The sequence below is a fragment of the Sodiomyces alcalophilus genome, assembly GCF_042370955.1.
Source record: "Sodiomyces alcalophilus JCM 7366 unplaced genomic scaffold ACRALscaffold_1, whole genome shotgun sequence".
Lineage (NCBI taxonomy): Eukaryota > Fungi > Ascomycota > Sordariomycetes > Glomerellales > Plectosphaerellaceae > Sodiomyces > Sodiomyces alcalophilus.
The window spans coordinates 8685268-8710016 of record NW_027263532.1 but is presented as its reverse complement, the minus strand read 5'-3'; the positions used below and the strand labels follow the sequence as shown (position 1 = coordinate 8710016).

Sequence of the window (24749 nt, the reverse complement as noted above, 5' to 3'; positions counted from 1 at the left end):
TATAGCTATTATAACGCGATTATATTATAAAGGTAGGATATCTATTATTAACGGTATCTACTATAAACCTATAAGGCCTATAAAGCCGGCAGAGCTACTACCGTACGCTAGGAAGTCCACTACTATTAAAAGCTATTAACGAAAGATAGGATTAGTTCTATACGCTATAGTAATTACACGCCCCGATATCGCCTTTATAGTATCATAACTCTATAGATTTAACGTAAATCTAAGCTATTAGTATCACGAAGCAGCTAACTATTTAATCCGATATCTGCTAGCTATATAAACCTATACCTTAGAATTAGGTGGTAACGACTCTATTAAGGTATTCACCGACGCGTCCTTTACGGATAATTTAATTAATCGAAAGAGTAGCTAGGTATTTATAATACGCTTATTTAAAGGCATAGTAGCCTAGCGGGCTAATAAGTAAGTAACGGTAATAATATTAATAATAGAGGCGGAGCTGCTCTCGCTGGTATAAGGTACAAAGGAAGGGATATTCATAAAAAGGCTATTAGAGGCGATAAGTATAATATTCGACGATCTATAATAAAGATACGATATAATAATAGCTAAACGATACGCCTATTAACGGCGGAGATCGCTTAATTAAATACGCGATTACGGTATATAGATATATATAACTACTAGTTACGAGAGGCGTAATAGTATAGGAGGATTAAAGTTAGCTACGTTATAAGCGCCGATATAATCGCTAATAGATTAACGAAGGCCCTGTCTAAGGAAAAGTTTATGAGCTTTAGGGAATAGGTGGGAGTAATAGATATATAGGGACGTCTTTATATAAATAAGCTAGAGGAGATCTTACCGGAGTATCTAGAAGAGCTAGAAAAGAAGTTCGACGGAATGTTATAGGTTGACCCTATTTGATATAGTTCCGGCTTATAGCCGGAACCGCTAATCCGCGCACGAGCTCCCACGCTCGGGCCACGCCGCGCCCTCACGGGCAACTCGTATAAACCTAGTAAATCCTGCGCCCCTTTTACACTTTCCTTCTTTCTTCCTTAATTCTAGCTAATATAATTACTCGGCCTTACTTAGTGCGATTAACCTATAACTAGCCGCTTATATAACTAGAATTCAGCGAACCCCACGCGCTACGTTAGCATAGACTTAGATACGAACGCGCCGTTAGGCGGCGGTAGTCCTACGAACCCCGCTAAGCTAGCTAAGTAGACGGATAAAAGGATCACCGAAGCTATTAATACGACGCTTAGTCCCTTATAAGAATAGATAGCTTAATAACAAGAGCTACTTTAATAACTTACGAATAGTCTCACGAATACCTAGGCCTAGTAGTAACCTACTCTTAACCTCGCGCCTCCCTTAAAAGGAGCCCTTACGAATATACCCGTAGAGTCGGTAATAGGCCCCCCTACCCTAGCGACCTTTACTCCCCCTCCCTAAATCAAAGTCCTATAGGAGCTATATTAGGAACTATACCCGTTATATACTAAGCCCCTACTATACCCCGCGAAGTTTAATAGAAGGCGAATAGAGTACGCTACCTAGTCGTAGCAGATATATAATAAACTACTACTAAATAAACACTTATTTAATAACCGCGCCGAAATATAGTATTATATTAACTTATACCTAGAGGGGAGTGCTTAGTAAGTGGTGTTAGCCTTCTATGCTACCGGGGGGCCGGGAGGTACCTATAACCCAGAGTCGTTCCTTACCTACCTAGACCGTATATATAAGGATTAGAATAAATAGCCTCGCGCCGCCTTCGCGCTATATTCCCTTAGATAGCGTAAGGAATAAACCTTTATATAGTTCTTACCGAAATTCGAGAAACAGATCGCCTAAGCGGGCGGTAGCGAGTAGGTAGACTTAGCGAAGATCACCTTCCTCGAGGGAGCCCTAAATTAGAAGCTATATAGCGCCCTAGTTACTACGAAGTTACCCTACGATTACCCTAGCTAGGTTACTAAGGTCTAAAGTATCGCCTAGAAGCTAGAAGGCCTATACCTAACTAGCCGGAATACCTATATACTAAACCGAACCCGGGGCCGGAATAAAAAGACCGATACCGACGGGGATATCGCGATAAAAGGGATTAATTAGGTCCGACCCGATATAACTATAAACCGACCTCGCGATAACCGGGAGGGCTAGGGGTATAGGAAAAAGGGATATATCCGTATAAACTATAAGAATAGAGTTAAAGGCTTAAAGACTAAGGGCGCCCGCGTAGCGAAGGTACAGGCTAAGGATAGCGATATCGTTACGAGTTTAGATAATTTAGACGATAAGGAGTCGGAAAAAGAGTAGCTCTAACATAAAAGCGGGTATTAAAGCCGATTGCCGTACTGCGGCAGGAGTAGGAAGCGTTTAAACACCTAGCTAGCGGCGACTTAGCCTTAATATTAACGCGAGTAAATAAAAGATATATATATACTCTTATAGATACGGGTTATAACTACTATACTACTATAAACAAATATTTTACCCGAAGACTCTAGTTACCGTTAGTCGATAAAAGGAAACGACTACTAAAAGGATTCTCGGATACGTCTAAGCCAGCCACTAGCGCCGGAATCGCCGCGTTCGAACTTAAGATTAGCGGCTATATATAGCGAGTATTTACCTATATAGTAGAAGGATTAAACCAGGACGTGTTCCTAGGGAAACCATAGATAGAATATAACGATATCACGTACTACGCGAAGAATTATAGGTTATACTATAGAGTCGCCGATATTAACCTATAATTAGTAGGAGAAAAGGAACCGGCTAATATATAAGCTATCCGCGAGGTAAGATTAGTCTCGGGGTCCGTATTCGTAGCCATAGTATAACGAATAAGAAGAGGACTAAAAGGGAAAAAGAGGGACGAATTTAACGCCTCTCTCCGCGCCGTTAGTATATAAGATATCGATAAGGCTCTCCGTAAGAAAGAACCTATAGACCCCCGCGACTATATCCCCGCGAATATCTTACGAGAATTCGGCGACCTCTTTACGCCTAATAAGGCTAACTAATTACCGCCTTACCGTCCAGGAGTCGATTATAAGATTAACCTAAAGCGAGATCGTTACCCCCTCCCCCTAATTACTAAGACCCTTCGTAACTTAGCTAAGGCTAAGTGGTTTACTAAGCTAGATATAGTAGCAGCCTTTTATAAGATCCGTATAGCTCCCGGTTACGAAAATAAAACCGTATTATAAATAAGGTTCGGTCTCTTTAAGTAGCTTATATACCCCTTCGGACTTAGCGGCGCCCCCGCGACCTTCTAGTATTATATTAACTAGACCCTCTAAGAGTTCCTAGACGACTTTATAACCGCGTATATTAACGATATCCTAATCTACTCTAGTGGTTCTTATAAGGAATATAAAGCGAAGGTAAGGCTAGTCCTGCGTAAACTTATGGACGCCGGCCTTAACCTAGACCCCACTAAGTATAAGTTTAGCGTAAAGTCTATAAAGTATTTAGGGTTTATTATAATAGCGGGTAAAGGAGTTTCGTGTAACCCGGATAAGCTAAAGGCTATCGCGGAATAAGAAGCCCCTTTATCCGTTAAGGGAGTGCAGAGTTTCCTAGGGTTCGCTAATTACTACCGGATATTTATACGCGACTTCGCTAGTATCTCCGCCCCGCTTATAGCCTTAATAAAGAAGGACCGACTCTTTAGGTGGGGCTTAAAAGAGGATACGGCCTTTCGGGAGCTTAAACGACTCTTCTAGATAGAACCCGTTCTATAACTCTAGGATCCCGATCGTGATACGATCCTAGAGACCGATTATTCGGGCTACGCGCTAGGTAGAGTCTTAACCTAAGTGGACCGCTTAGGGCGTAGGTGCGTGGTCGTATACTATTTACGTAAACTTATACCCGCCGAGTATAATTACCCTATCCACGATAAAGAGATACTAGTAATTATAAGCTATATCCTCGCTTAGTAGGCGGAGCTAACTAGCTACGAATATTTTACGATCTTATCGGATTATAAGGCCCTTAAGTACTTTATAACGAAATAAGTATTAATAGAATAATAAAGCCGCTAGGCAGGAGAACTCGCCTAGTTTAACTTCGTGCTAGAGTACCAGCGAGGTATTAAGAACTATATAGCTAATACGCTCTCCCGCTAGGAGCAGGATACCCCCCGAGACTTAACGGATAAATATAAATAAGGTAGGGTCGTTTAACTAATACCTAACGCCGCTATCCTAGCAAAGTCGCTAGCTATTCGATAGGTGCTCGAAAAAGGGGGGGTTATTCGACGAGTCTTTAAAGCCGACGACGACCTTTAATAACTATAGGATAAAGCGATACCTAATAACGCCTAATACTAAGGAGCGCTTACCGCTATTACCTCGCGTACTTACGGGTTTAACCCTTCCTTAAACCTTAAGCTATAAATAGCCGAATATTCCGTGAACCCCGAAAGGCTATTAACGTTCCGCGAACGCCTTTAGGTACCGGGCCCTATAAGTTCGCTATTAAGGGGGGGCCTTATCTAAGCGATCCACGACTTAGTTATCGGCGGATACCCGGGCTAAGAAAACACTATAGCGATAATAGCCCGGCAGTTCTTCTAGCCCGGAATAAATAAGGATATCCGTAAGTTCCTATATAATTACGACCCCTATTACTAAGGGAATTAGTAATATAATACTAAGCGAGGACACCTAAAGCTATTACCGGTACCTAAACGTATCTATAGCTACCTCGCGATAAACTTTATAACCGATCTCCCTCCTATAAGGAAGGAGAAGGCCCGTTACTTATAGGTTATTACGGATAGGCTAATAAAGGCTATTACGTTAAAAGCGATAAAGTCGATAAAAGCGGAAGCCTACGCAGAATGGTTCCTATACTACTATTTCCGATTCCACGGTATACCTTTATTAATTATAAGCGACCGCGGCTTAAACTAGACTAATAGGTTCTAGCGATACTTTTATAAGCTCGCATGGACCGAATAGCGACTTAGCACGGCGTACCACTTATAAACCAATAAAGGCCCCGAAAGGCTAAACTAAGATATCTAAGCCTACCTTAGAGCTTTCGTCTACTACACGCAAAACGACTAGGGTCGCCTATTACTAGCGGCGTAGTTATCACTAAATAACCGGAAAAGCTCTACGACCCAGCTAAGCCCGTTCTTCTTAGAACACGGCTTCTATATAGACCTAATCTAAGTCCGTAAAAAGGTGCCCTTATATCCTAAGGAGTTCGCGGCGTATAAACTACTAAGCCGCCTATAAGAAGCCGTGGAGTTCGCCTAGGCCTTTATACCCACGAAATAATTATAAGATAAGGAGACCACGAACCGGCGGCGATTTCCCGCTAAGCGGTTTAAAGTAGGAGACTTAGCCTAGCTATCTATAGCTAACTATATAACGCTAAGGCCCTCGCGTAAACTAGGTTAGTTATACTAAAAGTATAAGGTTATAAAGGTTATTAGCCCCTATATCGTAAAGTTAGATATACCCTCGGGGATCTATCTATACTTCTATATTAATATTCTAAAACGAGCTAGCCGCGACCCCCTGCCTAGATGAATCGTGGACGACCCTTAACCCGAACCTATATAAGACGCACTTTATAACGATAACGAATAGGAAGTAAAGGAAATCCTATACGTAAGGAATAAGCGGCGAGGTTACGGGACCCGATATAAGGTTTTAGTATAATAGACTAGCTACGTGGAACCTACCTAGGAACCCTTAGACGCCGTAAAAGAAACACGCGCGCTAGATAACTTCGAAAAGCAATACGGTCTAGTAGATATTAATAACGGACTATTATATAAGTATACCGTAAGAGGGACACGAGGTCGCTAGGAAACCGCGATACGTTCTTAAAAACCGGCCGATATTAATTATTTATCAGGAGGGTATTCGCTAGCCCTCCCCCCGGCCTCTAGGCCTATTAAAGTTACCCTAAGGGCGGGTCTTAGTTAATAGCCTCGTTACTATTACTACTATTACCTTTATCCACGGTCTTTTAAGCACGGATCGTAGCCAGGACGTTATAAGGAAGCTACGTCTGCTTCTTAACCTCACGATAAAGACCCGCGAGCTCGCGGCGGACCTCCTTATCGCCGTTAGGGTTAGCGGCGGGGGCGGGGAAAGCGTCGGAGTCGTCTTTACTAATAGCGGCGTAATAGTCGCCGCGTACTATAATCCAGGCGTCCTTAAGCTATGCGCGAGTTAGCTTAGAACGTAAAAGAGGAGGAGGAAACTACTTATATCTATATCGTTAGGCGATACTTTATACGCCTATCCGGCTATAATTATAAGAGTAATAAATTCTATAGTACTAGGGGGTAGCTATAGGGCGAAGAATTAGTATAAAGAACTAAAAGCGAGGTTATATAATACTTACCGGGTAATAACTATATATTCTAACCGAATACTTATAATATTTAGCTTTATACTAAGCGGCGCCCGGGCCCGACTAGTTATAGCACTTTTAATTAAATTTTTTATTAGTAATTCGATCTATATAAGGATAGTATATAACCGCTTTAGGATAGCCGGGAGGGTAACGGGGTCCTTGCTAGCGCTTAGAGGGAGAAGGCGAGGGTTATTACCGGAGAGTTAATAGGATATTCGCCGCTAAGATAGACAAAGTATTACTTATATTTTCTTTATTTAGGCGTTTACCGGTATTCGCTATTATAGCGAGGGCCTTACTAGCGTCGGACTTAATAAAAGCGGCCCGGTTATCTGCCTTACCGGGAGGCGGGGGAGTAAGAGCGGCGACCTCGCGGTTAAGGGGGGCGGAGTGCTGTTTACCCTTACGGGCACGACGATTACTATAATAAGGGGACGTTATCTGCGCTTATAAAGTTAGCCGGTACGCGCGCTAGCGGCGAGCCCCTAAGGATCGTGGACTTATATTAACGAATTTAATATAAAAAGAGAGGTGGATTAATAGTTAAGATAAAAGAAATCGACTAGGAGGGACAATGTCATAGGTTTGTGTGAGGAGTAAAGAGAGTCGTTAAGACTATAACAAGGATAGGTCACGAGGCTAACCTTAGGGGGGAATGATTATAAGATTATTCGTTAAGCCCTTCTAACTTAGGACTTAACGGGAAACACCCTACTTAAGGGCCAGTGACTATCCTCCCTAGGACCAGTATATAATAACCTAAGGCTCTAAGACGACAGGTCTTAGGCTAGCTTAATAGTCCTAAAATATAACTCGGTCCTAAATATCTCCTAGGGTTAACCTTAGGGCCGGTTCCGGGTTCCTAACGCATTCCTTACCGCCTCTAAGTCCCCCTCGAATAGAATGCCCCTAATATCACGCCCCTCCTTCTAAGGCTCCTGTCTATAGGAGCCGGTAACTGTTACTAGTCCGGACCCGTCCGTTAATCTATCCCGACCTAGGGACGGATAGGCCGGCCTAAACCCCACCTATCGGGGCTATTAACTCCCTCCTTATCTATCCGAGCTAAACTAGACGTCCCTGTTAACCTGGCCTAACCTTCCTCTAATTAATCCCATCCTCCTTATATAGTGTAACCGTAATCCTTATAAACCGGGAGACCTTATTGTCTTTAGATAAAGCATAACTCTCCTAGGTCCCCTTATTTATTACCACCACTATAACTATACCCTAATAAAGCCCCGAGCGCTCTGGCCGGGGCCCCTTTAATAAAGGGCTTTAGTCTAGATAAACTATAATTCTAAAGGCAGGTATTATATTAGTAAATAGTGGCACTTATAGGCAGTAAACCGTAGTCCTTATTACTTTGGTAATCCTTTAGGGCTCCTTTTATCTACTCTTCTTATACTACCATTATTATTAAAGCGGCCTAAGATATATATATAAAGGGCCTATCCTAAATAAAGCCCGTTACTATATAGTCCTAAATAATAAAGAACTTACCCCGTTTCCTTTATCGCCCTCTCGCGGCTTATCTAGCTTAAGGCCGGGTAATAATAAGGCGTGATATCTATTATGAATATTAATAATAATAAAGCCCCTCCGTAGACGCGTGTTCTATAATAGCACCCTAGACGCGCCCTTTATTAACTAAATAACCGTATCGTAGAAACCCGTAATAGGTAGTCGTATCTGGGTAAAAGGGGAAGGAGTAATATAAGTAGGGCCTATATTAGGTTATACGCCTATTCTGATATAGGACTTTTCTATCTACCTAACTTATCTTATTATTTTTCCTTTTCCTTACCTATTCTTATTTACCTATCTATAATAATAATAACGCTATTACTATTAATAGTAAGTTATCTGCCCCCGTCTATATTAAGGGTATTAACTTATCCTATTAACTCCTTATTAGGGTATATATTATCTTTGCGTGGTTCCGTGTATCGTATATAGGAACACGGGCGGCTTAGGGTCCGGCTAATATCGTAGCAGATTATTATTATTATCACCACCATTATTATTATTACTACTATATAAGTATTATACCCCCTTCGCGTAGACTATAGGCTAACTTATAGTATTAGAGCAGACTATTATTATATAATAGCGCCCCCTGCTTTAGCTAATAAGTATAAAAAGTCCGGTATAGCTAGTAAATCTAAGAAGTCCGGTAAGGCCGGTATAAAGTCTATTAAGGTAGCACCTAAGGTTATCGATAAGGGGATAACTAAGACTACTAGGAAGAAGGCATGGCGGGCCGCTAAGAAGGCTTAGGCTAAGGCTAAGGCCGTGGCTATAGCGGCTACTCTTAAGTAGTAGTAGTAATAGTAGTAGTAGTAATAGTCTGACTCTTTATCGGACTCGTTATCGGATTCGTTTTCGGATTCGTTATCTTCTTCCTCCTCGGAGGATAAAGCTATCGAGTAGCTAGGTACGGCGGCTACTCTAGCTAAGTAAGCTACGCCGGTTAGGACTATTAAGAAGCCGGCTATTATAGCTACTCCGGTTACTAAGTCGACCGGCCCTCTCCCTTTAGGGTATAATAACTCGCTGTAGGGTACTCTTAAGCCCCTCGGTAACCTAGAGGGCGTCCTTAACTATATTAGTCAGGACGTCGTTATAAGCGGTAGTGCCGATAAAGCCACCCTTTTTAACGATAAGGAAGCTAACTCTAATAGGTTATCGTTATCAGAGTTCGCTCTATCCATAAATGGGTTTAGCGATAGACCCTCGGACTTTAGCGACGGCAATAGTATTAAGATACCGGTATATCCTATTATCTTAGTTAGGTCGGGCCTAGAGCTTTATACTCCTTATAGGCGGTACGCCCGCGTACTGGGTTTCCTAGTACTACGTGGCGATAACGCCACCGGTCCTATTACTATACGGCCTTACCGTGGTAATAAGGTATCTAATAAATACTATTACTACTATAATAATAATAGCCGTGACTATAAGTTAGTACGTTTATATAGCTATAGTCCCCTTTACTTTAACCGCTCCCGAGGTTACTAACTGGATATATAGCTTTTATTATAGGCGGAGAGGGTAGCTAAGAAGCTATAGAAGATATTAGTGGCGGCCGCACGGGGCGGCGGTGGTCTAGACGACTAGGCGTTTATAAGTTAGCCCGATGTCTTTATAAAGAGCACCACTAATATATATAAGCGCCGGGCCTTCCGGGTCTAAATTAAGTTACGCCGGGCCCTTAAGGCTATAAAGAAATACGCCCGCGATAATAAGGGGTTCGACCCCCTAGAGCGTTGCTGCTAGGAGGAGGAGGAGGAGGCGGAGAAGAAGCGCCGCGATACTCCTATTAATATAGAGCGCTACCTAGCCACTATTACCCGCCGTCTAGGCTAGTTAGTTAAATAAAATTCGAAATTAGCCGGTCTTTATAAAAAAACCGGCTATAAAAAATAAATAAGGACTATTTACGGTTATTATTAGGCTCGGACTAGGGGGAGTTAGGGGTAGGGGGGGGGGGGGCGTTAGCGTTTGGTTTTTTTTGATTTTTCTTTTTTCTATTTTTTTTTTTTTTTTTTTTTTTCTTCCCCGGCCTAAATAAAAAAAGACCCTGCGGGGCACCGACGATACTATTAATTAGCTTCCCTCTTCCGATTATAATACTCCTTAATAAGCGTGTTAGGGAGGTATCTTTATGGTTCCTAAGTATTATATTTATACTCGTACCCGGCCTACTTAATAAGGTATTCGCGCCTATTCCCGTTATAGCGATAAGCCAGGACTTCCTTTACCTCGTATTTATCCGACTCTTATAGTTTAACCTTAAATATCCGCGGGTATAGGCGACCTGCCGTCCCGAGACTTTTATGGTTCAAGGAGCGAGATCGGGAAAACGTTATAAATCTTTATTAACTCTAGGAGCTATAGCTTACAGGCGAGCCTATACTAACTTATTACGGAGGTGATCTTATAGGGGCTAAGGAACTTATCTAATAGTTTCTTATTAGGGCGATATTACTTAATATTCTTCGAAGATAGCAGCACGTAGTTACTAATCTTAAAGCGCTAGGCTGCCCGGCCGGCGTTATAGTATTATTCGTAGGTGGTTTAGGCTTTCCTAATAAGGACCTTTATAGCCCTATAATTCGATATAAGGTGCTTTACCCTTTACTCGGCTATAGCGGCACAAACCTTACCCGACTTACGTATCTATATATTATATAGTCCGCGTGGGTTAAAACCTATTAGCGTAATAGAAGGGGTTTACCGGATAGCTAAATACTATACGGTGTTATAGGTGAACTAGGCTAGGGATAGCTGGTTAACCTAGTCGTCCTGTTATAGGGCACCGAATACCCGTAGAAAGTGCTCTAAGTTCTAGTTCTATTATTCTGTCTAGCTATCCGTCTAGGGGTGGAACGCGGTTAATAACCGCCGCTTAACGCTTAGGAGGCTATATAGGGTGGTCCAGAACTTACTAGTAAATAGGGACCCTTAGTCCGAAACGATACTATTAGGTAGGCCGTGGATACTAAAAACGTGCACTTATAGAATACTAGCGAGACCCTTAGCTATTAAAGAGCTGCTATAGGGGATATAAATCGTATACTTAGTGTATTAACACACTATAACCAGGATAGAATCCCTTTTCTTTCCCTATAAGGTTATAGGGGGGAGGCCTATTACAAAGTCTATTAAGATCTCTTAGAATGGCTATTCGGGTATAGGCAGAGGTGCTAGGTACCTAAAGGGCTTATACTAGCGCGGCTTAGTCCTTTAATAGATACTACACGTAGGCACGAACTTCTTAACGTCTTACGAGAGGTATTCTTAGTAATAGGACTCGGAAATCCTCTTAATCGTCTAACCTAACCTATAATAGCCCGTAGTAGGCGCGTTATAAAATACCTAGAGGACCTTATCGCGTAAACCTAACTAGTTCGGTATAAAGAGACGGTCCCTAAAGTAGACCGTACCCTGACCGTTATAGGATTATAGGTCCGCTAAGTTATTTTTCGATACTAAGGAGATATAAAAGGGATCGTCCTTCTAGGCAAAGATAATCTTATCCTTTAGGCTAGATAGACCCAAGGGCTTAGGTATACCTCGGGCCCTTATAAGGCTAATAATAAACTTCTTAGTAAATCCCTTAACGGGTTTCTGCCGCTCCGCTTCGAGATCTGCCTAATCTATAGCGAGCTACGGCTTTTATAAAAGCCTATCTACGGGGTTCTAAACGCCCGGGCGGTAATAGATCTTAAAATCAAAGCTTAATAGCTCCTTTAGTTAATAGGCGTGTTAAGGTTTAATTCGAGGCTTATTTAGTAGATACCGGTGGTTTAAGTGGTTAGTTAGTACCTTTACTAGGGTCTAACTATACGCTAAATAATAGCGTTATTACCGGAACGCTTCGATAATCGCTATTAACTTAGTATCTAGCGTCGGATAGTTTAGTTCGGGTCCCCTTAGCTTCCTAGATAGGAACGCTATAGGTCGCTATATTCGGTCCTTATACTAGCTAATTATAGCGCCTAGTACGAAGTTAGACGCGTCGGGTTCTACACGAATAGGCAGGGCTAGGTTAAAATACCGTAGCACGGGTACCGACTAGAATAACGATTATAACTTCTTAAAAGCGGCCCTCTCTATATCCCCTAACTAGAACGTACCTGGTCTACCCCCTAACCTTAATAGGTCCGTAAAAGGGGTAGCGACCTTAGAGTAGCCTTCGATAAAACGTCGGTAGAAACCGGTAAAACCCAGGAAGACCTGAATCTTTTTAACGGAAGTGGGTTCCTCCTAATCCTTAATAGCCTCGACCCTTTTTAGGTCTATAAAGACCCTATTAGGGCTATATATAAAGCCTAAGAACTCGACCTTTTACGTCTTGAACACGCACTTCTAAGGGTTTACGAATAGGGACTATTCCCTTAGGCGTATAAGGATCTCCTTAACGTGTACGCGGTAGGTACTAAGGTCCTTGCTATAGATTAGGATATCGTTTAGATATATAACGTAGATAGTGTTAATAAGACCCTTTAAGGCTTTGTTAATATAACGCTAAAAGCTAGCGGGGGTATTATATAGACTAAAGGGTATTACTAAGTACTTAAAGTGTCCGTACTTAGTTCTAAAAGCCGTCTTCTACTTATCCCCTTCTCGAATTCTTAAGCGATAGTAGGCGTCCTTAAGATCTAACTTAGTATAAACCGTGGAGGATATAAGGCGGTCGAGGATCTTATATATTAGGGGGAGCGGGGTATAGTCCTTACGGGTAACCTTATTAAGACCTCGATAATCTATATATAGGCGTAGCTATCCACCCTTCTTTAGTATAAATAGAATCGGGGCGCCTATAGAGCTTATCGATAATCGAATCTACCCTTTAGTTATAGCCTCCTTAATATATTCTTATAGGATAGCCAGTTCTTACTTAGCTAGGGGGTAGATAGGGCCGAATAGGGGTAACTTACCTTCTTTTATCTTAATAGCGTGATCCTAACGCTAGTAGGCGGGTAGACGGCTAGCCTCTATAATATCGAAAATATCTAAGAACTCTTAATAGTGCTCGGGGATAATATTTCTTAACTCGTCCTTATCTAGCGATTCTTAATACGGCCCGGGATTAAGATATTCTAGGATCCCTTTATTTAGTCGGGTCGGGTTAAGAGGTATAGGGGGTATAGGTTACGACGGGTCTAATTAGATAATAGGGATTAAAGGACTATTAGGTAATATATCCTCTTTTTCCTTAATAGCGTTCTACTTCGTGCTAATAACTTAGCCGATACAGGGGGTACCGGACTTTATAAGGCGGATAATAAGCTATACGTGCTCCTTCGCCTTCTTTAACTCTCTTTAACCCGGGACGCCTCGAAGGTCCTCTTACTAAAGTCGATATATCTATTCGCCGGACTAGAAGGAGGTAACAGGGTTATATTCTACTAACTAGGGTATACCGAGGATAACTTAGGACCTATCGGGGTCTATATCTAACACCTCGAACTTAATCGGATATATCCGGGTCCGGTCCTAACTATTCGTGACCTTAATATACGTCTTAAAGGTCCTAATAGACTATACGTTAACCCTAGGAATAACCTATCTAAGTCGCTTTAATAGTCCTAGGGGACTATAGGCGGGAGGCAGGGCCTTTTAGTCGATTAGGTTAACCTTAGCACCTTTATTAAGCTTAGCGCTCCGGCGGCCCTATCCGCCGCTTAGCCGTATCTTTAACTTCGCCTTAATCGCGCCCTTACTAATAAAGAACGGCTAAGACAGCGGCCCTTCCTAGGCCTAAGCCTATTTAATAATAGGGTGCCTTATATTAACCGGTAGGTTATTCGGGTTCTAATTAGCGGAGTATCCTAATAACTAACCTAACTTAGGGGGTTCCTTCGGGTATTCGTTCTGGTAGTGCCCCTTTTTATTATAGCTAAAATATATAACGCCGGGGTGGTAGCGCCTTTTAGGAGGCCCGGGGGCTTTTATATCGTCTATTTCGATTAATTCCACGAAACCTTAGGGAGGTATAGAGGGCCGAATAGTTATAGTACGGGCCCTATTAGGGGCCTTATTTCGCCTACGCTTCTCGCCGCGGGGCTGCCTTAGGCGATTATTCCGGGGCGTCTTTTCTTTATTCTTATATAAGAGAGTAATCTCTGCTTATTAGGCTACGATACCTAACGCCTTACTATTAGTAGGGATACCGGCGGCTATGATTTAGTTATATAGCGGCTTATTAAGCTTTATTAAGATTAACTATATACGCTACTTATCGGGGAAGGGTAGGGATACCTTATTAAATAACGAGTCTAGCCTATTAATAAACTTAGCGTAGGTCTAATTTGGTTTCTATATAGTCTAGTCCGAGAATAGCTTCTTAGTTATAGATATCTTACGGGTTTTATTATTAACTAATTACTTAGTTAGGAAGGTTTTAAGGTCCTCCTAGGTAGCACCTTTAGTCTTCCTATAAACGCGCCTATAATAGGCACGCTATCGGGACTTTATAATCTTTAGTAGTAGGGTAAAGGTAAAATAGATTTTCTTTGCCTTAGACGGCTTAACCTTATCGAGTATAAAGCGCTCCTTGATTTCTTCGATAAACGTTTAGAAATGGTTATAGGACTGCCCGTCCTATTCCGGGAGCTTCTACGGGACCTTATACTAGCTCTTACGGGAGTCCCTTTAAGGGGTATATTCGGAGGTGTCGGGGTCCTTCCCTTATTAGAGGGTAAGGAGACGCTTCTCCTTCTTTTCGCGCGCTTAGTAGTCCTCGTGGTGCTTAATCAGGAAGTCGAGTTCCGCCGATAATAAAGTGCCGGGGGGGCGGCCCTTAAGGTCTTTAATATCGAATTAGGGTCCTATACGGATAACTTAGGGGGTCCCTTAGTCGAGTAGTGGTCCTATTATAGGATCACGAGCGCCCGGGTTAGCTTATCCGCGAATCTCGAATTCGGGGTTATTATCTTTATCCTCTAACTTAGGCGTAAGGGATTACTCGTGATTAACGCCTAATAGCCCGGCTTCGGCTCCTTTAGTAGCGGGGAAAGTATCCCGGGTATAAACGGGGGCGGTGCGCTTAGGGGGTATCTTAGGTACTAGTTAGGGGTAATAATAGGATTTAAAAAAATAACTAGTCTTTTAAACTCTTAATAGTCGTTATACCCGTAAACGGTTAGAACGAATAAAATATTATAGGTTTATATAAGGAGTGAAGAGAGTCGTTAAGACTATAATAAGGATAGGTTACGAGGCTAACCTTAGGGGGGAATAATTATAAGATTATTCGTTAAGCCCTTCTAACTCAGGACTTAACGGGAAACACCCTACTTAAGGGCCAGTGACTATCCTCCCTAGGATTAGTATATAATAACCTAAGGCTCTAAGACGATAGGTCTTAGGCCAGCTTAATAGTCCTAAAATATAACTCGGTCCTAAATATCTCCTAGGGTTAACCTTAGGGCCGGTTCCGGGTTCCTAACGCATTCCTTACCGCCTCTAAGTCCCCCTCGAATAGAATGCCCCTAATAGATAATAATTAAGAAAACACTAAAAATAAGCCACTCCGCGGCTAGTTAGCACGATATTCGCCCGTATATAGCTTAAGGGGAATAAGAAAACGTATAACTAAATAGCGTTATGGACTTATAAGAGGAAAAGAACGATCCTATGTTATAAGCCTAGGAAATCTATGCTTATACTACGATTATAGGTATAAAAAACGGTAAAAACCCCCGGAATCGTCTAATATCGCGGTTTACGAATAAAGAGGAAGGCATAATAGGGCTATTATTTAATAGCTTAGGTAGGTATACTAAGGGAGCCGAAAACCGGCAAGGAATACTATAGGTCGCGGCGAACCTAACACGACCCTAGCGCACGGATTAAACGCAGGGAGAGGGTTACGGCTAATAGACCTTAGCGCACCCCTCCTTTATTTCCGTTTTAGGAACGCCGGCCGGCCTAAGGTTAACCCGAGCCGAGGAGGGGGGGGAGGGGGTAATATTATAGGTTAACCCTATTTAATATAGTTCCGGCTTATAGCCGGAACCGCTAATCCGCGCACGAGCTCCTACGCTTAGGCCACGCCGCGCCCTCACGGGCAACTCGTATAAACCTAGTAAATCCTACGCCCCTTTTACACTTTCCTTCTTTCTTCCTTAATTCTAGCTAATATAATTATTCGGCCTTACTTAGTGCGATTAACCTATAACTAGCCGCTTACACGGAAGCTACGTAGACGTTATAGAAGGAGATATATCGATAGAAGAAGCCTATAAATAACGTTAACTAAGTAACTATTATATAGTTATTTAGTTAGGGGGGTGTATCGTATAGGCTAGCCTAAAGCAGGTCCGGAGCGGGTTATTCCGGGCCTAAAAGTGGGAGTGGATCTGCCGCAGGAATAAGAGCAGGAATTTAGCACTATAATCAGAGATTTCCATAGAGTCAATTAAATCAATAAATCGATCGCTTATTTTACATAATTAAGTTATACGCTGTTTCTAATAAATAGTAGACAGCCTGCTTATAAATAGTGGTACTCGTTGTTAAGGAGCTATAAAGTGGACTAGCAGGGTACTTAGTCCCCCTGGTTTGGTATATCTAAAACCCTGTTTCTTATATAGAAAACGCCCTGCCTTTGATATACCATATAACCCCTGTTTTATTATGTTTAAGGTACTATCGCGGTTTACCCTTTTAGGAAATTCAAAAAGGTTTATCGAATATACCTTCACTAACAGCACCTACAAAAGTATAACATATAACGTATTCGTATATCAATATCCTGGATCCGATTCTAATCGCCAGTCAACACCAGGTTCGAACAGCAAAAATACTAGCCAAATAACTATCCGATCCCGAGCTATCTTAAAAAGAGAACAAGGATAAGGGCAAACGAGGGTAAGGACGATATTATGTCATATTATTAAGGAGCTACAAAGTGGACTAGCAGGGTACTTAGCCCCCCTGGTTCGGTACATCCAAAACCCTGTTGTTTATATAGACAACGCCCTGCTTTTGATGTATCTACTTGTACTCTATCCGCTTATTGCCGTGATGCTATTGGTTTATTTGGATCCGCAAGTACACCACACACAATTAAACAGGGGCTGGGGTGTATCTACTTGTACTCTATCCGCTCATTGCCGTGATGCTATTGGTTTATTTGGATCCGCAAGTACACCACACACAATTAAACAGGGGTTAGGGTGTATCACCGTTCCTTTCATGCAACCTGCATCCCTGTCCACCCCACCGACCTCTTTTATCCCAGGGCCATGGCTCTCATCCGTCACGACTCGTCTACATATTCTTTGTCGCCTTAAAAAGAGGCAAAGACGCCCCTAAAGGTCTATTCTCGCTTAGGATTCTTTTCGTATTCCCCGGCCCCTGAAGCCATGAGGCGATTCGAATAAGAACAGAAATAGCGACCGACTCGTCAACTAGGAGGAATTGCTTCATTCTATTCTTGCCGAATCGAAGATTCAGGTTTCCAGCAGCGCCTGTGGTATCGTTTCTACGTCGTTCCCGCTTCTTATCTTCTCCGACTATCTATACCTTACCCATACTTGATCTCGCGCCACGTTCTTTTTTGGCGGTCGTCCACACGCCATTATCTTTGGTTTACCAGTTCGCGGGGAGCGCAAACGTAACGTCATAACACCACGGATCTCGGATTTGCCTTGTCTTACATCCTATCCTGTCCGAGGCGGAAGCCGTTCTTCTTCCGGACTCGACCGCTGAATTTCCAATATCCTACGTTTACTGCTTAAAGGCCTGCAACCCCCTCATCCTCACTTGATCCAAACGTCCGGGTCATTTTGTCGGAAAACAGCTGATTCGTCGCTGTTCCGCCCCATACATTATTCTTCTTCGTCTTACTATTATAAAAAACCGCTCATTGCCCGTCCTCTCTACAATCTCTTCTTTCCCCCCACGGCTCGCCTGTACCTGGGCAACCCCAAGTCCTTCCTGTCCGCCCCCTATCTCGATTTGACTTTTCGTCCTCTATCCGCCGCCGGCCTCCCCGTTTGCGAAGGACTCACTGCGGTGGCAGTCGTCGCGGGGCACATCCATTCGTTTGACTATGTCGGTCTTTTCGTCTATCAGGAAGGCGCGATCGCACGCGAAGGAGCACAAGGAAAAAAGGACTGAGCAGGAGAAGAAGGAGAAGGAGTCTCATGTTCCCTACAGGCACATCCCTACCCATGCTGCCAGCGATGCCCTCGCCAATGCCCCGCCCAGCTGGAGGATCGACGATAGGGAGAAGATCGTCGAGCAAAATCGACGGAGAAGCGCCATGGCCGCCAGCGGCATGAACATGAAGATGCCCGGCCCGCCTCGTATCGCCAGCAGCCTTTCCCAGATCTCGTTCCCGGCAGCCCATGCGAACCCAATTGGCAATTTACCTCGAGCGTATAGCTATACCGGCGTTCCTCCGATGCCTGGTTGGGGAGACTACGGCAGTGACGCTGTCTACTCGCCGTCGCTGAAAGGTAAAGACGTGGAGAGGTCTTTTAGATTCGACTCAGGCCGCACCAGCTCTCTCTCGGGGAAGGGTAAGTCTCTCCAACGGGGTTATTTGGTCGTCTCCGCGGGGCCGAAATCCAAACAGCGTACTGACGCAGCGTCGTCGTTTAAGGTTCTCCGGCCGGTAGCTCAAGCGACTCCACCAGCTCGCAAGACAACCTTGAAATTCGGCTGGCTTCCCACCGGAACGGTGGTACCATAATCCCGCTCACCCCGAGTATCGCAACGGCGCCTTCACTTTTCCACCAGGCAGCACCAACTCGTCCCGCCCACCGCTTGCATCCTAGGTCACGAAGAGCGTCCGACACCTCTGACCGTGGCGACCCTACTCCGGCCCGGGCGGCCACAATATCCATGCACGATCGGAGACCGCCTCCGTCCATGATCACGCGCGGCTACAATACGATACCAACCGGTCCAGCCCGACACGTACAATTACCGGGTACACTTCCGCGCGCCGAGCCGACTGCTTCGTCGTCGGCCACCACGTCTACACCGAGCCTGCTACAGAGCAACCCTCCGAATCATCCATCAGCCTTCGCGTCGTTCGACTTCGGTACTGTCACGTCGTCAGTCGCGTCATCGGGTCCTCCCTCGCTATCCACCTCATCCAAGTCGTCCATGTCCAACTCGGCCCCAACGACGCCAGCCGCCATCATAATCAGGGACGAACCGATCTGGAAGGCGGCGCGCCTGCCTTTGCCCGCTTCCCAGCAGCAAGAAGTAGCTTCCCAGCAGCAGAAGCAGCCCCCTTCGCCGGCGAAAGCGAAGAACCATCGGGTTCCCAAGGCCAAAGTCACCCGCTTCACCGAGCATGATATGATTGACTCCATCGCGGGGCACTCCTCAAACATGGAACCGTCACTGGTAGCAGTGACAGTTAGGCCCGCTTCAGCATTGTCTCGCGAATCCGTTCCCCCAACGCATAAGACACCCCGGGTTGCGTCGCCGGAGCCCATGCCAGATAAGGTTGGAAAGCGACTCTCAAAGCAAAGACCCGGTAGAGGGAAGCTTCAAAAGAAGACGCGCCAATCCCAAGCGTCTTCAGCTGTTGCTGTGTCGTGAGGATGAGAGGATGAGGTTGACAGGTGCGAAGAGGTTTTCTGGTTCATCTGATCGATGAACCCTTTTTCCCCCCGTGTCTTATTTGTTTTGCCCATTTCACTCTGTTTAGTGTCGCAATCTCCTTTGCGATGTGTTCTTCTCTACGCTAGATTTGTACTTCACCCGAGCGGGATGGCTGGCGTTCCCTTCTCGAAGGCACTTTACAACCTGGAAACGATGAAACACAAACGTCTATTCTGTTACTGCTGGATGGTGCGGAACTGGATGATATGATAAGGTGCTCCTAGCGTTGGACCATTTACGGGTTTGTCTTCGGTGCCTTTTAATGTGGGTCTTTGAAGTTTACTGGGATGAGGAATAAAAGGGAAGAGGAAGGAGACGGGATATGCTAGGGCAGGGGATTTGATCTCGCCGCCACGGCACGTCGGTAGGCAGACATATAGGATTGGAAAAGCCATGGAGGCTGACGGAGAATGCTACGTTAGGTACGTAGACAAAGGTTAGAAGGGACGTGGTTCTAGGCCCGGACAATTGGTGACAATTGCTCTTTGAGGAGCCATGTGATGCTATAGGGGAGCATAGCAGGGCGTCTACGAAGTAATATATGCAATATATGTCATATGACTAGATAGGTTATGTAAATACAGCTTCTGTCAGGCATTTATGCCCAAGGTCCCCGAAAAGCCCGATAAGCCCGATGGGTTATATTCGCAGAGCTATGTTATACACTGCTCCGAATACGGCGGTACTTCTATTAGATATATTATAGTGCTTTTTCCCTGTTTTTGCCTATATATTTTAATATCGTAGACTGGTACTCTTTGATAGTCTATAATAAATATAAGTTATACTTTATACGATATTAGTATCCTGATAGTTATAAGCCCGGCGCTCTAGTAATACGCCTCTATTCCGGTCGATCTAATAGTTCTAGGCTTTATACCTCTCTCTTTTAAAGCCCTCTTTTTAAAGTTCTTAATTGTTAAGATTCAGCCTCCTTTTAAGTCCCTGCTCTGTTACGGATAGAGTCGTCTACTAGCCCGTCCGCCTGCCTATTATCACTAACCCCTTTAACCGCCTTTATTAATTCCTCCTCCTTTTCCTTCTCCTTCCGTCTAATTAACTACTCTTCTATGCCGTCACGATAACCTTAGTTATACTAACCTCCTCTAAGGACTAGTACTAATAGTATCTATATGTAATAGAAGTCGCCCTCTTTAATAAGGTTACCGAGCTTATAGACCCGGATCTTAAGGATAATAAATATCCGGAACGCCTCGAAAAGGTTAGTTCCCCTGCCGAAAGCAAAGATAGTAATTAGAGCCACAGATATAAGCTATAGCTCTTCGCCTATAATAAATATAAACAGGAAAAAGCCGCGATTAAGGCGGTGCTGGATTATATTACTATTACCGTGGACCGGAGCCTCGCGGAGTCCTATACCGGCTAAGACGGCCCGAAGGAAATCCTGCGAATCCTGAAGGCACGCCTTAAGCCTACTAATACCGACTAGAGGTCCCTTATTAAGCGCTATTAGGATAATTATATATAATCTATTAGGAAGATGGTTTACTAACCCTGGCTTAACGATTTCCGTAACTTATATAAAGAGGTAAAGACGTATTAGGTTTATATAATCTATTCGAAGATAGACTAACTTAACGGATTTTTTAACATAATTAGATCAATTTCCCTAGAGTAGTCGGAAGCCTGGTTTTCTATAATACTAACCGAAAAGGACGAGGCTAGATTACGGGATATTAAGACCGTTATTAACGAATATACTACCTGGTTATATTATAGGTACCCTCTATGTTTAAATTGGAAGCCGGGATTGTTATTATTATATATAGCTATATTCCTAGGAAAATATAAAGAACGTTATTAATAGGATCGTTAATCGGATTAGTAAAAGAATCGTTGATCGGATTAGTAAAAGGATCGTTAATAGGGTCCGGGTACTAAAGGGGAATGTATCTATGATTATTATATAGCCCGGAAAACCCGTACCTACTATAAACTAATTTAGACTTACCTAAATATTAACCTGGCCTGAAGAGGGAAGGCCCCTAAGCTATCTAGGGAGATAGGGGAATGCTATAACTGGATTATCGCTAGCTAGGATAACGAGCGCTAAAAGAGGTTCTAAAATAACCTTAAAAAGGACGCCGAAAGTAAGGGAAATACAGGTTAATAGAAGTTACCCTTAAAAGAACCCTTTAACGATTTATCCATTTTTATAGCTACTGGGGGCGCTGTCTCGGACTCGGATTCGGATAATAGAACTGGATTATATAGTATATATAGCTTTTTATTAATAATAGCTAGAGCCTTTAAAAATAAGCTATTAGTTAATTCCGGCACTATAAGGTATATCACTGATAAACGTTACCTACTAGAAGATTATCGGCCCGCGGAAAGGCTTATAACGCTTAATGCCGGTAAAGGAGAGTCGGATCCGGTTACTAGATTCGGAACTATAAGGCTATAAGTTAAAGATCGGAATCGTTAGCCTTATACGCTGATTTTATAGGATATAGCGTATATTAAGGGATATCCTATAACGGTTATATTAGCTATCTGCTTACTTCTGATAGGATCGTTTATTACCGGTAGATAGGCGTTAGAAATTAAGGAAAAAGGTGGGACCGTTACCCTGCCTTTAAAGAATATAGGAGGTTAGTTAACCCTCTAACTAATAGAATAACAGAGCTTTTTTAATAGCTCGAGAGCCCCGATTATAAGCGTCGCTAACGCTTATTTATAGAATAAGCGGCTAGGTTATGTAAGCGCCGAAGCCCTTAAGTATATCACGACCGCCTATATAGGCAGTGCCGTCTCTAGAGGGGACTTTCCCTAAACAGCGAGTATAAGAGCTGCTTTATTAGTAAGGCCCGAAGGCTAATATGACGATAATCGCCTAACTACCGGCCTATACGCCCTTAGTAGCGTGTAGATATCTATATCTTCTCTAATAATAAGTCCTTTAATAGGCATATAAACCTAATCCTATACCACTGCCCCTATACTTACTTTATAGTGGGGGACTTCCTAAACGACCTTAAGTTAGCCTTTTTATCGGTGATATCCTTTAAGCTGCGTATAGTAAGGCAATACCTTTATCCTATTATAGTGATCCGCTTAGATAATAAGCGAGCCTTATAAAGTAATCTTAATAACTAGGCTTATCTTAAAGGGATCCTGATTAAAAGGTTTTTACCTAATACGGCCGTATAGAATGCCGGAGCGGAACGCTATAGGGCTATAATATACGCTATCGTCCGGGCCCTTATTATCGCCTCCGGCTTTTAGTAGGATATATAGCCGGAGATTGTGACCGCCGCAATATACCTATATAACCTGATTTTACGCCGTGACCTTAGGTAAAAGTCGCTAAAGGGTTAAATAGATAAGTGGGTTAGTAAGATAGGTATTAAGTGTCGTATAGGCTAGACTAAAGCAGGCTCGGAACGGGTTGTTCCGGGCCTAAAAGCGGATTGGACCTGCTATAGGAACAAGGGCAGGATTTTAGCACCACGATTAGAGATTTTTATAGAGTTAATTTATATTAATAAATCGACCGCTTATTTTATATAATTAAGTTATACGCTATTTATAATAATTAAGAGTCTTATTTACTTAATAACCTATTAAAGCTATTTACGCTGAGCTGCCTATAGCTATAACCACTATAACCTTAAATACGACTATCTATACGAGTCACGAATATTACGGGTTGACCCCGTGGAGATAATCCAGTAAAGCACCGGATCTTCCGACCAATTATATCGCGTGTCTAGTGGGTCGCCGCGATATTATATTTAGGTTATAAGCGCTTATAGAGATTTCTCCTTTTCCTCCTTTTCTCCTTAGCTTTAGATAATTTAATTATTCGGCCTTACTCTATAAATAACTTATAACTAGCCGCTTATATATCTAAAGCTTAGCGAAACCTACACGCTACGCCTATAGAGATAGATTACTAGTTCGATCCACCTCCCGGCGCTCCGTCGCCTAGCGGGCGAGTCGCCTAAGGCTACGGAGTAGAGGAGGGAGATTATTAACCCTTTATAGACTTAGGTCGCTATATTAACTACCTAGATCTAAGAATAACAGAACGCTATTAACTAACTACTATAAGCGATATAAAACTAATAACGTATAGCTACGCCGCGCCTAACCACCCTATTAAAGAAGGTTATATAAGGCTCCTAAATACCTGCCCCGATGTATACGTCTAACCCGACGCCCGCTACGAACCTATAAACCATAGCACTCCCACTACTATAGAAGTTTAATAGACAACGCTTAGAGTATATTAGCTGGTTATCCGCAATATATAAGAAGCTCCTATTAGATTAACACCTCTTCTAGAGCCCTCGCGAGAAGTGGTACTTGATTAACGCCTATCTAAATAAAGCCCCTTACCGTATCGGTACCTCTTTTTAGGCGGTAGGCAGAACCGACGGTTATTATAACCCCGAAGACTTCCCTAATTACCTTAATTATATATATAAGGACGCTAACGAATAACCTCGCGCGGCTAACGCCCTATAAATATTATAATAACGCGAAAACTAAGTATTCGGTAGTTTTATACCCGGCTTCGAATAATAGCTAGCTATCATGGGCGGAGGTTAATAGGATAATATAGCGAAGATTACGTTCCTAGAAGGAGCTCTTAGTAGCGGCCTTTATACCGCTTTTATTACTATAAAATTCCGAATAATTACCACGCTTAGATGGTAAAGGTATAGAGTATTACTTAGAGACTCGAAGCCCTTGCTATAAAGCCACGTTTTAGTTAAACACCCCGTAATAGCAATAATAATAATAACTACGCCCGCGACTATAACGGTAATATAAAGATAGGAGGGGTTAATTAAGTATAGACTAAGAGAAAAGAGATAAGAGAGTACTATAACTACGGGAAGAAGGGACACCTTACTAGGAAATCCCGCTTAAAGAAAAAGGATACTAAAGATTAAAAGGAAAGCCGCGTAGCTAAGGTCTTAGTAACCTCGGATAATAAGATAACCTATATAAGAGTTATAGATAATAATAAAGACTCGGAAAAAGAATAGCTTTAGTATAAAAACGGGTACTAAAGCCTATTATAAAGGAATAAAGGGATTAAAAAGAGTTTATATTATAGTCGCGAAGTAATTACTTAGCTCTTATATAAGCGCGGATAATTAAGAAGTTAATTACCGCTTTTATAGATACTAGATATAACTATTACGCTGCTATAAGCGAACGTCTTATAAAGTCCCTCCGCCTCTTATTAGTCGATA

General features: G+C 42.9%; 2 protein-coding genes across 2 annotated transcripts; one reads left to right on the top strand and one right to left on the bottom strand.

Moving 5' to 3' along the window:
* Window positions 1-17870: 17870 nt before the first annotated feature.
* On the top strand, window positions 17871-20144 carry ACRALDRAFT_1073288 (uncharacterized protein). The gene is made up of 2 exons (XM_071018084.1): window positions 17871-18419; window positions 18503-20144. Exons 1-2 carry the CDS (start codon window positions 17948-17950, stop codon window positions 19453-19455), a joined length of 1425 nt encoding a protein of 474 aa, XP_070880240.1. The 5' UTR covers window positions 17871-17947; the 3' UTR covers window positions 19456-20144.
* ACRALDRAFT_204912 (uncharacterized protein) lies at window positions 19561-20015 on the bottom strand (the record flags this gene model as incomplete). The annotated part of the gene is made up of 4 exons (XM_071021562.1): window positions 19561-19576; window positions 19618-19653; window positions 19699-19918; window positions 19985-20015. The coding sequence occupies 4 exons, from the start codon at window positions 20013-20015 to the stop codon at window positions 19561-19563; spliced, it is 303 nt and encodes a 100-aa protein (XP_070880241.1).
* Window positions 20145-24749: the final 4605 nt, after the last annotated feature.